This window comes from Chiloscyllium punctatum, chromosome 5, assembly GCF_047496795.1.
Source record: "Chiloscyllium punctatum isolate Juve2018m chromosome 5, sChiPun1.3, whole genome shotgun sequence".
Taxonomy (NCBI): domain Eukaryota; kingdom Metazoa; phylum Chordata; class Chondrichthyes; order Orectolobiformes; family Hemiscylliidae; genus Chiloscyllium; species Chiloscyllium punctatum.
In genome coordinates this window covers 20443386-20457657 of record NC_092743.1, presented here as the reverse complement: position 1 = coordinate 20457657, position 14272 = coordinate 20443386, and the positions used below count along the sequence as shown (strand labels likewise).

Sequence of the window (14272 nt, the reverse complement as noted above, 5' to 3'; positions counted from 1 at the left end):
AGGAACACCATTAATAGAAACTGGCATTTGATCCTCATTTTTTCAATAATAAAAATCAGTATTACACGTTGTTAATTCTTAATGCAGATGACACCAAAATTGGAGGTGTAGTGGACAGCGAAGAGGGTTACCTCAGATTACAACAGGATCTGGACCAGATGGGCCAAGGCTGAGAAGTGGCAGATGGAGTTTAATTCAGATAAATGCGAGGTGCTGCATTTTGGGAAAGCAAATCTTAGCAGGACTTATACACTTAATGGTAAGGTCCTAGGGAGTGTTGCTGAACAAAGAGACCTTGGAGTGCAGGTTCATAGCTCCTTGAAAGTGGAGTCACAGGTAGATAGGATAGTGAAAAAGGCATTTGGTATGCTTTCCTTTATTGGTCAGAGTATTGAGTACAGGAGTTGGGAGGTCATGTTGCAACTGTACAGGACATTGGTTAGGCCACTGTTGGTATACTGTATGCAATTCTGGTGTCCTTCCTATCAGAAGGATGTTGTGAAACTTGAAAGGGTTCAGAAAAGATTTACAAGGATGTTGCCAGGATTGGAGGATTTGAGCTATAGGGAGAGGCTGAACAGGCTGGGGCTGTTTTCCCTGGAGCGTCGGAGGCTGAGGGGCAACCTTATAGAGGTTTACAAAATTATGAGGGGCATGGATAGGATAAACAGACAGTCTTTTCCCTGGGGTTGGGGAGTCCAGAACTAGAAGGCATAGGTTTAGAGTGAGAGGGGAAAGATATAAAAGAGACCTAAGGGGCAACCTTTTCACGCAAAGGATGGTACGTGTATGGAATGAGCTGCCAGAGGATGTGGTGGAGGCTGGTATAATTGCAACATTTAAGAGGCATTTGGATGGGTATATGAATAGGAAGGGTTTGGAGGGATATGGGCCGGGTGCTGGCAGGAGAGACTAGATTGGGTTGGGATATCTGGTCGGCATGGACGAGTTGGACCGAAGAGTCTGTTTCCATGCTGTACATCTCTATGACCCTAAATCAATGGGGAGATGTTGGTAATGTCTTAGACCAGAAATCCAGAGGCCCAAATTTGTGCACTGTAAGCACCAGTTCAAATCCCTACCATGGTATCTGCTGAAAATTTAAACAAAACCAATTGAACAAAATCCAGAACTAAAATCCAGTTTCAGTCATGGTGCTCACAAAACTAGTGATTATTGTAACAAACCATCTAGCCCAACAATGTCCTTTAGGGAAGGAAATCCTTACCTAAATGTGGTTGAGTCTAAACTGCCTCTGAAACGGCCAACCGAGCCACTCAGTTCAAGGGCAGTTGAGGAGAGTAGGCAGTACACACTAGCTACTGCCCATGACACCCACCTTTCACAAAAGAATAAAAACTGTAAATGGTGATTTTTATATCGGTCTATCCTTTCAATTCTGCTTTGACATCACTTAACACAGAAAAGTCCAAATCAAGATGTACCAGAAAAAGTTGTGTGACAATGGCTAAGGTAGATTGGAATCAAAAGACTGGCAGGCAAAGTGAACAAACAGCTGCCTTCAAAGAGAAGAAGATTGCTTGAGTACACTTCAGACACATCACCATAAACAATGACAGCAACAGAGAATAAAGAGAATGGAGTAATCAGGTTCCTATCAAATGTTCAGGAGGAGATTCCTTGACTTCACAAGCTAAAGTTGTTTTACACAGGTACAAAATCACATTTGTTTGAGCACCAATGTGAAACAATTCAGTCAGTTTTTAAGGAGATGTGCTGTACATAACTTTCCCCTTATGCAGAAAAGCAGTCACAGTAAAAAAAAAATAGTTGGGATTAAATTGTTAAAATCTGAAGAAAGATACATTCCAGTATTGAACGAATATAAAACTAAGGGCTGACATTTCACGACCAGCATATTCCCATGTGCGCCACAGCCTGATGTAGAAGGCCATTAATCTGAAACAATGGGCAAGTTCTGCTTCAGAAGATGGTGGTCTTGCCTGTCAGTGAGACCCCTACGGGAACGCCCACTGCCTGTTTTCACTTTGGCCCTCTGAACTGCAGACCAATCAAGCAGTGGTGAGGCCAGCCACAATTCTCCACGATGGAATTGGAGCCTCAGGGGGTGGAAGTATCCTCAGGTAGAGCTGCCGGACTCTTGTCTTTAGTAGTGAGACGGGGGCAGGAGGGTCATGGGTTCATAATCCCAGGATCACAGAGACCCAGGCCAGAAGTAACTAATGGCGGTAAGGGTTTTTTTTTAAATGGGAAGGGGAGTTATAGAGAGCATGATGCAGGGACTCAGCAGTAAGGATACAGCAGGGGTTCTGAGTGGGTTCCCTTTCACTCTCCATGCCAGATCTCTCAATATATCACTGCGTTTCTTCAATCAAGACAAAGCCTTCTCTCACTCACCTCCCCACCCTTCCTGAAGACTACTCAGATAGCTGCAGAGTATGCCATGAGATGCCCACCTATAGAGGGTTAACGTATTGTAGCTATCTTTTGAAACAACCTGTTCAGAGATATTATGACTCATCTGAATCTGGATATCCTGGCTCAGAGACAGGGACACTACCACCACACCACAAGGGGCCCCTTGCAACCAGATTATTAATCACAGCAGATGAGTCCTTGAAATGGCCATTAAGCAGTTATTTAAGGTTCATTAACTGCAGTAAGAGAAGTTCAACTATGGGCCTTCCCACACTAAACCTAATTCTATTGGAGATGAAAAGGTGGGGGCTGGTGAAGGTTTTGGTGCCATCCTGAATTTCCTCATCCATATGTAACCATCAAAACGTCCTCCTTACTCTATCCGAAACAAACGACCACATTTTCCAAACAGCTTCCTGCCCCGCACTGTTTCAGATCAGTCTGCGTTTGATGGCTCCCATTGAATCACAGCCCCCTCTCTCAGTACTTATTCTTCAATCCTGCCACTCTATCCTACTCACAGGCCTTGTATTTTTCAATTCTGGTTTAAACCAACCCCTTCTATCCCCTCTAACTCTGTCAGGACACTCACTATTTATTTCAAACACTTTTTAAAAAATTCATTCTCAGGATGTGGGCATCTCTGGCTAGGTCAGCATTCGTTAGCCATCCTTAATTGCCCATAGGGCAGCTAAGAGTTATACATTGCTATGCATCTGGAATCACATACAGGTCCAGATCAGGTAAGGACGACATAAAAGGACATTAGTTAACCAGATAGGGTTTCCCCAACAATCGACGATGTTTTCTTAATTCCAGATACTTTTGGTGAATTCAATTCAATCCCACCATTTGCCATGGTGGAATTCATACCCCTAGTGCCCAGAATATTACCTAGGTCACTAGATTAATAGTTTAGTAGAATACCACTAGGCCATCAGCTCCACTTATGGGATGTTTTATGAACTAAAGATGTCAGATAAAAGTGAATCAATACATGAAGGTGTTATTTGCTGGGACACTGCAAACAATCTGGCTCAAAGTGACATTGTTTTCCTAATACAGTCGGTTTTTCTATAACCGAATGGTTGTGTTCTTGTGCAACCCCACATTTTAGAAAAAAATCATGCTTCAGAAACAGCGCTTAAAAAGTGTTGGCAATGTAATCATGTTACAACCAATGCACATTTTAAGAGTTTGCTCTTTAGAAAGTGTCCCCAATTCATCAATCGCCTTACAGCGAACTCGCTTTGATGAGATGTGCTTTATAGCAGAACAACCTGTAGACTATAGAGTACCATGTCAAGCCAAATCCTGTGTCTCTATACAATGTGCTGCCCTGTTGCACACCCAAGCCATGCACCATCCCAACGGGATCCCAAACTTAACATAACCTTGGAATCATTTTAGATCTTCTGGTTGACTTGCAACAAACCAGCAAACAAATGTGTGGTTGTCTGTGGATTCACTGACTGTGACTATCCAACGATCCAAAGGATATCAATGGATCCAAACATTAGGGCTTAAGTCCTGCATTGTTTTGAATTCCAAGGTGTAAAATAATAGGATGCATTAAGTTATGGATGCATTTGATTCTGGCTGAGATGGCAATTTTGGAAAGAATTATTTTCTCCCAGGTTTCCACACTAACTCATCTACATCTTGCCAATCCTAAGACATGCCATGAACCAACACCATTGGGCAATGTTTTAAAACCTCAATCTTCACAGAAGTTCTGTTTTTAATTTTCCTTGACGTATGTAAAAGTGGAAAGTTAGGGTGGTTTGATTAAGATAGCTAGAAATGCTCTTACCACAAAAAAGTGAGCATTTTAAAAATCACAGTATCAAGACAGCACCAGTGAGTAATTCAATTTTAGCAGGACTTGTAAGGATTGTGGAAACCCATGTTTCAATGAACCCAATTTTTCACTTGAAGTTTGCAGTCTTGCTCACCAGTTGCACAATGAGGCAAATGATGCTGAACACAACAGCGCAACTGAGCAGAAACACCAGGTCTGAATTTTTCACTTTGATTCAGCTCCCAAAATCTCTCACTTTTTAAATGGAAACACAATGAATTAAAAAAAAATGTCAAAGCAAATGTTTGTTTCATTTATTCGTATGGACAACCACTATGCCATGAATTTAAAACAATTTAATTCTCCACTTAAAACATTATTTAAATGCAGGGCTATTTCTCACTCAATGCTCGACAATAAACCCATTCATTTTTAGGTCCAGATCATTTATTTAAAGATTTAGAGAAAATTAGTCTTCCAGATGTCCAATAGCAAGACTGTGAATTTGTCAAGCAGGAAATGGCACTCACAACGTAAAAAGTTAACAGTTCAAATCCACAACCTATCTTCCAGACTTTTCACTGAAATAGTCACCAATCTGATTACCACAGAAGGGAAGACAGACATTCTTAAAATGTTAATAAAAGTATGAAACTAAAAGCAATTTTTTGGGTCTGCACGGTTAGTCAGAGGCTGCTGTCCCTGGCAGTGTATATCGAAAGGTCAAAGTGAAAAGGGATAAAGGTTGCCAGGGAGAGAAGTCTACATAGGCAGATGACAAAAATGTTCCGAGACCCCAACTGATAATGCAGATCTGTAAGACTTTGAAGATTTTTATGAAAAGGGCTGCCACACGTGTAGAAGGTAAAATTTATCATGGTAAGACATGGACGGAAGTCAGAGATGAAGTCGCCACTGTCCTATGAGAACGTTCTCTCATTAGAGAGAAGTGGCTAGTCATGGTTTAACCTGCGGGTTGCCACACCTCGGGCAATGGGAGAGGTTGAGAGGAGAAACTTCCATGGCAATGTCAGCCAGTGCAGGAATTGAACCCATGCTGTTGGCATCGCCCTGCATCACAAACCAGCCATCCAGCCAGCTTATCCTTACTGAAGTCCACACAGACAACATTTACCACTCTTCCCTCATCTGTCTTCTTAGAATGCCACCAAGAGTAGCCTGGATACTGTATAATGACTTTATCCTGATTAATGAGACCTATTCCACACATTGCCGATGATGTCCAATCTTACTTCCTCTTTCTCTGCTTTCAAAAGACTTGCGTACCTCAGAAATAAGAACAGATGTAGGCCTTTCAGCCCTTTCCTGATGAAGGGCTTTTGCCCCAAACGTTGATTTTCCGGCTCCTTGGATGCTGCCTGACCTGCTGTGCTGTTCCAGCACCACTCTAATCTTGACACATTCAGCCCATCAAGTCTGTTCCACCATTCAATGCAATCATGGATGATCTGAACAAAGAACAATACAGCACAGGAACAGGCCTTTCAGCCCACTGAGATTGTGCCAACATGCAATGCCTTTCTAAATTAAAAACATTATGTCCGTATCCCTCTGTTGCCTGCCTATACAGAGATCGGTCAAGATACTGTTGCTATTGTATCCACCTCGACCACCTCCTCTGGCAGTGCATCCCAGGCACTTACCTGCCCTTGTGTAAAAGACTTGCCTGTCACATCTCTTTTAACTTAACCCCTTTTACCATAAAGGTATGTCCCCGAGTAATTAACATTTATAACCCGGGAAAACAACTTTGACTTTATCCATGCCTCCCATAATTTTGTAAATGTCACTCTCATCCTTCGATGTTCAATTGAAAAAAAAAACCCCAACTTTGTCCAATCTCTCCTCGTGGCTAATATCCTTCAATTACATGGTTATCCTCAACTCCACTTTCCTCACAACCCTTGATTCCGTTGCACATTAAAACTGTCCATCTCACTCTTGAACTTAATGATCCAGCCTCAACATCCCTCTGTGGTGAAGATTCACAAGTCTCTGAGTGAAGAAATTCCTCCTCTTCTCTTGTCTTAAATGTGTGACTCCTCATTCTGAGATTACGCCTTCTGGTCTATGGAATACTTTTCTCTTCAATCATTTCAATGGGACTCCCTGACTCATGAAGTTCGTTCATTTATAACTCAAAGCAATCTGAGACACAAGGTGTGTTTGAGAACTGTGGATATAACAATTTCTGTATCGTTCACTGCAATTTAATCATTTTCTTGCATTTTATTCACTGCCTTCTGCATACTTTAGGAATATTTAAAGAATTGTAGCATTTCTTTTGAAAGGTGGGTCATTCGAGCAAGTTTAATGCAACTGTATTGAGGCCAGATGTCTCAGGAATGTAACAAATGCTAGTTGCTGGAAGTACGAAAGGACTTGGAGAAACTCTATTTGGGGTTTAAGAAGCAAATGTATTTCCCCATCACTTGATTCAAATCCAAAATCGCGTTCTCGTATATCAGATAGTGCAAGATAATATTCTGTGATTAGATTTTTCCTTCTTTTCTTGCTTTTGTGGGATGTGGGAATCGTTCTCATCCCTAACTGGCCTTGAACTGAATAGCTTGTTCAGTCATTTCGGAGGGAAGGTTAACCACGTTGTTATGGGTCTGGAGTCACGTGCACAGCAGATCAGGTAAGGATGGCAGATTTCTTTCCCTAAAGGGAGTTAGTGAACCAGACAGATTCTAAAAATAACTTGTAACATTTTCATAGTTAACCACTTCCAATACTAATGTTACATTCCAAACTGTATTAACTAAAGGCAAGGTTCACCAGCTGGCCCTGGTGGGATTTGAACCATTGCCACCACTGCATAGACTTAGCTCTCTAGCACAGTGACATAACCACCCCGCCACCATGTAGGTGCTGCATTTGTTACCCACTCCTAACTCATCTGAAACCAAGAGGGTCACTGAGACACTGCAGAGTTAGAGTTCACCACATTGCTGTGTTTCGGGAGTCACCTGGAACCTGAGCATAGTAAGGGTAACAGTGTAACAAGGTATCAGGGAAACTAGCATTTTTGCAACCACCCCAATTATTTCCTGTTCATGACGAATAAACTAGCTCCCAATTCCAGACTTATTCATATTTATATCCCTGCCTCAATGATAATTCAGCATTGGACCATCAGTCTGGATGCTGGATTCTGGATTACGAAGCCAGTGATGTTTGGAATACAAAAATCTGTCATGTGGTACAGTGGATCAGTGGTTGGCTGTGTTGCCTCACAGCACCAGGGGCCAGGGTTCAATTTCAGCCTCAGGCAACTAGCTGTGTGCAGTTTGCACATTCTCCCTGTGTCTGCATGGGCTTCCTCCCACAGTCCAAAGATGTGTGAGCTGGGTAGCTTAGTCATTGGGAAATATGGGGTGAGGGAGGGGGTGGGATGCTCTTTGGAGAGTCAGTGAGGACTTGATGGGCTGAATGGCCTGTTTCTACACTGTAGGGATTCTATGACCTCCCCAGATACTGGGCTTCAATGCACGAAAACCAAAGGCCTATTCCCAAAGTACTTTAATTAGCCACGGGGACATAAAATATGTCCAATGATTTCAATTTCTACCTATGAAAAACTCAACATCATCAGCTTACCCAATCTCTAATCAGCAACTGGGACCCAAAAGCCCATTTGATTTGAGCTATAAGGAGAGGTTGAACAGCCTAGGGTTATTTTCCCTGGCGAGTCAGAGGTTAAAGGGTGCCCTTATTTAGGTTTATAGCATCAGGAGGTACGTGGATAGGGTGAACAACCAAGGTCTTTTCCCCAGGATAGTGGAGCCCAAAACTAGAGAGCATAGCTTTAAGGTGAGAGGGGAAAGTTTTAAAAGGGAACTAAGGGGCACCTTTTCCGCGCAGTGGGTGGTGCGAGTATGCAATGAGCTGCCAGAGGAAGTGGTGGAAGCTGGTACAATTACAACATTTAAATGGCATCTGGATGGGTACATGAATAGGAAGGGTTTAGAGGGATGTGGGCCAAATGCTGGCAAATGGGACTCGATTGGTTTGGGATATCACATCAACATGGATGAGTTGGACCGAAGGGTCTGTTTCTGTGCTGTATACCTCTATAAATCGCTTATTTTTTCCTTCACCCAGAAAGTGGTGAGCCTGTGGAATTTGTTACCACAGCAAGCAGTTGAGGCCAAAATATTGTATGCTTTCAAGAAGGCAGCATCCAAGGAACAGGAGAATCGACGTTTCGGGCATCAGCCCTTCTTCAGGAAGGGCTTCCTAAAGAAGGGCTGAAGCCCGAAACGTCGATTCTCCTGTTCCTTGGATGCTGCCTGACCTGCTGCACTTTTCCAGCAACACATCTTCAGCTCTGATCTCCAGCATCTGCAGTCCTCACTTTCTCCTGCTTTCAAGAAGGAGATGGATATAGCACTTGAAGCGAAAGGGATCAAAGGATATGGGGGATAAATGGGAATAGTTCTCAAATTGGATGATCAGCCATGATCACAATGAATGGAGCAAACTTGAAGGGCCAAATGCTGGATTAGTGGTGCTGGAAGAGCACAGTTGTTCAGGCAGCATCCAAGTAGCTTCGAAATCAACATTTCGGGCAAAAGCCCTTCATCAGGAATAAAGGCAGTGCCTGAAGCGTGGAGAGATAAGCTAGAGGAGGGTGGGGGTGGGGAGAAAGTAGCATAGAGTACAATGGGTGAGTGGGGGAGGGGATGAAGGTGATAGGTCAGGGAGGAGAGGGTGGAGTGGATAGGTGGAAAAGGAGATAGGCAGGTAGGACAAGTCCGGACAAGTCATGGGGACAGTTACTGAGCTGGAAGTTTAGAACTAGGGTGAGGTGGGGGAAGGGGAAATGAGGAAACTGTTGAAGTCCACATTGATGCCCTGGGGTTGAAGTGTTCCGAGGCGGAAGATGAGGCGTTCTTCCTCCAGGCGTCTGGTGGTGAAGGAGCGGCGGTGAAGGAGGCCCAGAGTGGGAGGGGGAGTTGAAATGTTGGGCCACGGGGCGGTGTGGTTGATTGGTGCGGGTATCCCAGAGATGTTCCCTAAAGCGCTCTGCTAGGAGGCACCCAGTCTCCCCAATGTAGAGGAGACCGCATCGGGAGCAACGGATACAATAAATGATATTAGTGGACGTGCAGGTAAAACTTTGATGGATGTGGAAGGCTCCTTTAGGGCCTTGGATAGAGGTGAGGGAGGAGGTGTGGGCGCAGACTTTGCAGTTCCTGCGGTGGCAGGGGAAAGTGCCAGGATTGGAGGGTGGGTTGTTTGGGGGTGTGGACCTGACCAGGTAGTCGCGGAGGGAACGGTCTTCACGGAAGGTGGAAAGGGGTGGGGAGGGAAATATATCCCTTGTAATGGGGTCTGTTTGGAGGTGGCGGAAATGTCGGCGGATGATTTGGTTTATGCGAAGGTTTGTAGGGTGGAAGATGAGCACCAGGGGCGTTCTGTCCTTGTTATGGTTGGAGGGGTGGGGTCTGAGGGCGGAGGTGCGGGATGTAGACGAGTTGTGTTGGAGGGCATCTTTAACCACGTGGGAAGGGAAATTGCGGTCTCTAAAGGAGGAGGCCAACTGGTGTGTTCTATGGTGGAACTGGTCCTCCTGGGAGCAGATCCAGCGGAGGCGGAGGAATTGGGAATACGGGATGGCATTTTTGCAAGAGGTAGGGTGGGAAGAGGTGTAATCCAGGTAGCTGTAGGAGTCGGTGGGTTTGTAAAAAATGTCCGTGTCAAGTCGGTCATCATTAAATGGAGATGGAGAGGTCCAGGAAGGGGAGAGAGGTGTCAGAGATGGTCCAGGTAAATTTAAGGTCAGGGTGGAATGTGTTGGTGAAGTTGATGAATTGCTCAACCTCCTCGCGGGAGCACGAGGTGGCGCCAATGCAGTCATCAATGTAGCGGAGGAAGAGGTGGGGAGTGGTGCCGGTGTAATTACGGAAGATCAACTGTTCTACGTAGCTAACAAAGAGACAGGCATAGCTGGGGCCCATATGTGTGCGCATGGCTACCCCTTTGGTCTGGAGGAAGTGGGAGGATTCAAAGGAGAAATTGTTAAGGGTGAGGACCAGTTCGGCCAAACGAATGAGAGTGTCGGTGGTAGGGTATGTTGGGGACATCTGGAGAGGAAAAAAACGGAGGGCTTGGAGGCCCTGGTCATGGCAGATGGAGGTGTAGAGGGATTGGATATCCATGGTGAAGATGAGGCGTTGGGGGCCAGGGAAACGGAAGTCTTGGAGGCGGTGGAGGGCGTGGGTGGTGTCTCAAACGTACGTGGGGAGTTCCTGGACCAGGGGGGGATAGGACAGTGTCGAGGTAGGTAGAGATGAGTTCAGTGGGGCAGGAGCATGCTGAGACAATGGGTCGGCCAGGGTGGTCAGGCTTGTGGATCTTGGGAAGGAGGTAGAACCGGGCAGTGCGGGGTTCCCGGACTATGAGGTTGGAAGCGGTGGGTGGGAGATCTCCTGAGGTGATAAGGTTCTGTATATCTGGGAGATGATGGTTTGGTGATGGGGGGTGGGGTCATGGTCAAGGGGGCGGAAGGAAGAGGTATCCTCGAGTTGGCGTTTGGCTTCAGCGGTGTAGAGGTCAGTGCGTCAGACTACCACTGCGCCCCCTTTATCCGCTGGCTTGATGGTGAGGTTGGGATTGGAGCAGAGGGATTGGAGGGCTGCGCGTTGTGAGGGTGAGAGGTTGGAGTGGGGGAGGGAGGTAGACAGGTTGAGGCGGTTAATGTCCCGGCGGCAGTTGGAAATGAAGAGGTCGAGGGCAGGTAATAGGCCAGCGCGGGGTGTCCAGGTGGATGCAGTGTGTTGGAGGTGGGCGAAGGGGTCCTCGGAAGGTGGGCGGGAGTCCTGATTGTGAAAGTAAGCTCGGAGGCGGAGTTGACGGAAGAATTGTTCGATGTCACGGCGTGTATTAAATTCATTGATGCATGGACGGAGGGGGATGAAGGTGAGTCCTTTGCTGAGGACTGATCGTTCGTCCTCAGTGAGGGGGAGGTCTGGGGGGGATGGTGAAAACTCGGCAGGGCTGGGAGGTGGGATCTGGTGTGGGTGTGGAGCTGGGAGTGGGGTCGGAATCTGTAACTGGAGTGGGTGTGATGGTGGGGGGAATGGGGGTGGAGTCATGAGCAGGGGTAAATGGCCTAGTCCTGCTCTACTATCTTCCTGCAAAACCACAATTCTCCATTACTGAACCGGAGGTAAAATCCAGCTCCCAGTTCTAAATCAAAACATAAACTGCTGGAGAAACTCAGGAGGGTTGGCAGAATCACCAGAGAGAGAGAGAGAAAAAAAAAAAGAGTCCAGTCACTCTTCAGGACTGGACTGAAGCCAGAAAACTGCTTTCTCTCCACAGATGCTGTGGAGTTTCTCCAGCTATTTCTGCTTTTATTTCAGATCTTCAGCACCTGCAATTCTGTGTTTTACTTTTTCCCAATTATAAAATTATGTCACTTATTTGGCAACAAATAGACTTCTCCCCCGGGGTAAAATGTCAAATACAGTACCACGGGGCACAGGTATTAAAGGAGAAAGTGAGGACTGCAGATGCTGGAGATCAGAGTCAAAAAAGGGTGGTGCTGGAGAAGCACAGTAAGTCACGCAGCATCCGAGGAGCAGGAAAGTTGACATTTCGGGCGTAAATTTAAGATGGGGGGGGGGGGTGGGGGGGTGGAATCTTTAAAAGAGATGTGTGAGGCAAGATTTTTTGACAGAGGGTGTTACATGCCTGGAACACGCTGTCAGCGGAGATGGTAGAAGCAGATACAATAGCAGTATTTAAGAGGCATTTAGACAGACACACGAACAGGCAGGGAATAGAGGGATATGGACCATGTGCAGGAAGATCAGATTAGTTTACACATAGATCATGGTCAGCACAGACATGGTGGGCTGAATGGCCTGTTCCAGTGGTACCGTTCTACGCTCAGTGATTGAAAATTGTGGAAGCTTGAGGGGCTTCTGTGAACCTTCAGGCAATAAGTAAACCAATTCGCCAAACTGTATTGAGGAAGCCAGTGCAGTGACCAGATGCAATCACACTGGCAGAATAAAAGGATCTATGGGAAGATGATGGAATAACGTGGCCCGGTGGGAACGAGCAGAGGGCTGTTTAAAACATTGGTTCATGAGGAACTCAGAACACACAGGTTAGCGCTGCAAATGATGCTGGCCTTTGTTAAAAATAAACAACAGCGGGAGTAATGGGATTGTAAATGAAATCGTCTTCAGTTCTCCTGGACAGGAAGACAAGTGGGAATGAGTGCGGGAGAGTAACCTGTCTGCATGGTCTTCCCCGATCACTGCAGATGTCAAAACAAAACCTTTGCACAGAGACAGAAATCATCAAATGCAAGAAAATATTTTGTTACAAATCGCACAATTAATTTGCCTCGTTATCCAAGGGAAGTTTAAATAAAACAATCCGGCTGACTTTATTTTTTAAATTGGGAAGTTCCTCAAAATAGGTGTTTAAAACAAAAGGATTTACATCATATAAGATTGGACCAGCCTCAAAGTGTTACCCCTGTTTCATGGTCTTCAGATGCTGCCAGACCTACTGAGTCCAGACAATCAAAACAGGCTAAGGGAAAAATGGTTTATTTTCACAATAATTTCCGTCCAGAAATGGAGGGAAGGTGTGTGGCAATTGAGTTGTTTTTTTGTCCTGGTGAGCACATGAATCTGTATATTAATTGACACCCTTTCCCCTCTACCTCTCTCTCACACAAATCTTACAGCCACACATGGCTCAAGGATGTTCTTACTGCAACTCTCAGGAGATAAGAGCTTTCTCTCAAAATGAACTGCCAGTAATGTTTAATTATCAACCCCTCAGCAAACTCTGCAACCCCCAACCCCCACAGGCTATTCCCGAGGCTGCAAATCATAGAATCAGAGTAGGGGTAAAAATGTTAAGAATGCTGAAATAAAGAACACAGAAAGAGTTGGAACTCCTAGGCATCAGCAATCGGAGCGAGAGTTCAGCCACATCACTGAAGAGCAAACACTGCTTTTTGTTTCCTTCACTCCAAATGGGTTACTTTCTCCGGATTGTATTAGCCTTCCTGCCCATGGACGTTCCTGAATTGATCTCACGTAGACTTTTTATTCGAACCTCACGTATTTAAGAGTCAGAGTCCACTTTTTTTTAAGGGGGAAAGAGATTGTGAGTTTATTCCCCCGCACGCACCCCCCTTCTCTCTCTCTCACTCACTGTTCTCACCTTCTGACCTAGCTGCTCGGACACTGTGACCCAGCAGTTAGCTCAAAGGGATATGTGTGTGTTTTGTTTTTGGTCTGATCTGTGCACTTACCTCTCTGCTGAGATTCCGCAGGGACACAAAGGAGTAACAGGAGCACCGTCAGCGGCCACATTCCCTGCAGCTCTCCCACTCTCCTGGGCTGCATCTCCCTGAGTGCTGTCTGACACTTCCACAATTCACCAGCTCCTGGCAGCTCTAAATCTCTCTCTGCACCGTTCCTACTGCAATGTCCCAGCAACTTGTGTCTCTGTGTTATTCGACCGTCTGAAAAAAAAGTTACACTTTTGGACCCACGCCACTTGAGTTCGAGGGGGTGCATCAAGAGTGCTGCCTGGGGTTTTACCTCCTTGTTTTGCGCCTGCTAGTCCTGAAAACAAAAAAAAAACTGTACGCAGGTTTTTCACGTATATAAACAACCATTTGCACATTTTTTTAAATTTATTTTTTGCCGAGGTGTCAAATATTGCCAACTGGCCTGTCCCCATCCACTCCCACTCCCCCTTCCCATCTGGATGTATGGTACACTCTGCCTGGAGCCCTCACTCTCAGAGAGGACTTTTAAAAAGCTTAGACAATAACGATTCGTGAGTGGTTGTGCATTCCTTTACTCCTTCCTCTCATCACTAATAAAGTCTGTAATTGATTTTTCATAATGAGTAAATGGCATTAAAGCCTTCCAAACGAGACAAAGGCAGAAACGATCATGTAAACTAACTAACTCCCTGCCTATGCTTATAGTTCAGAATTATTTGCCTTATCATTCCGTTTCCCCCCCCCCCCTCTAATTAAAAGTACTTAACTGCCAATGA

The 14272-nt window shown here is 45.4% G+C and overlaps 1 protein-coding gene across 1 annotated transcript in view; it reads right to left on the bottom strand.

The window, feature by feature from the left end:
• lama1 (laminin, alpha 1) overlaps positions 1 to 13910 on the bottom strand; it is a 291180-nt gene extending 277270 nt beyond the window's left edge. The window contains exons 1-2 of the mRNA XM_072569885.1: positions 13807 to 13910; positions 13515 to 13727 (exon numbers count right to left, since the gene is read on the bottom strand). Of these exons, the coding sequence (XP_072425986.1) occupies positions 13515 to 13727; positions 13807 to 13891 (298 nt within the window). The 5' untranslated portion in view covers positions 13892 to 13910. The remainder of the gene's footprint in view (positions 1 to 13514; positions 13728 to 13806) is intronic.
• Between the last annotated feature and the right edge of the window lie 362 nt (positions 13911 to 14272).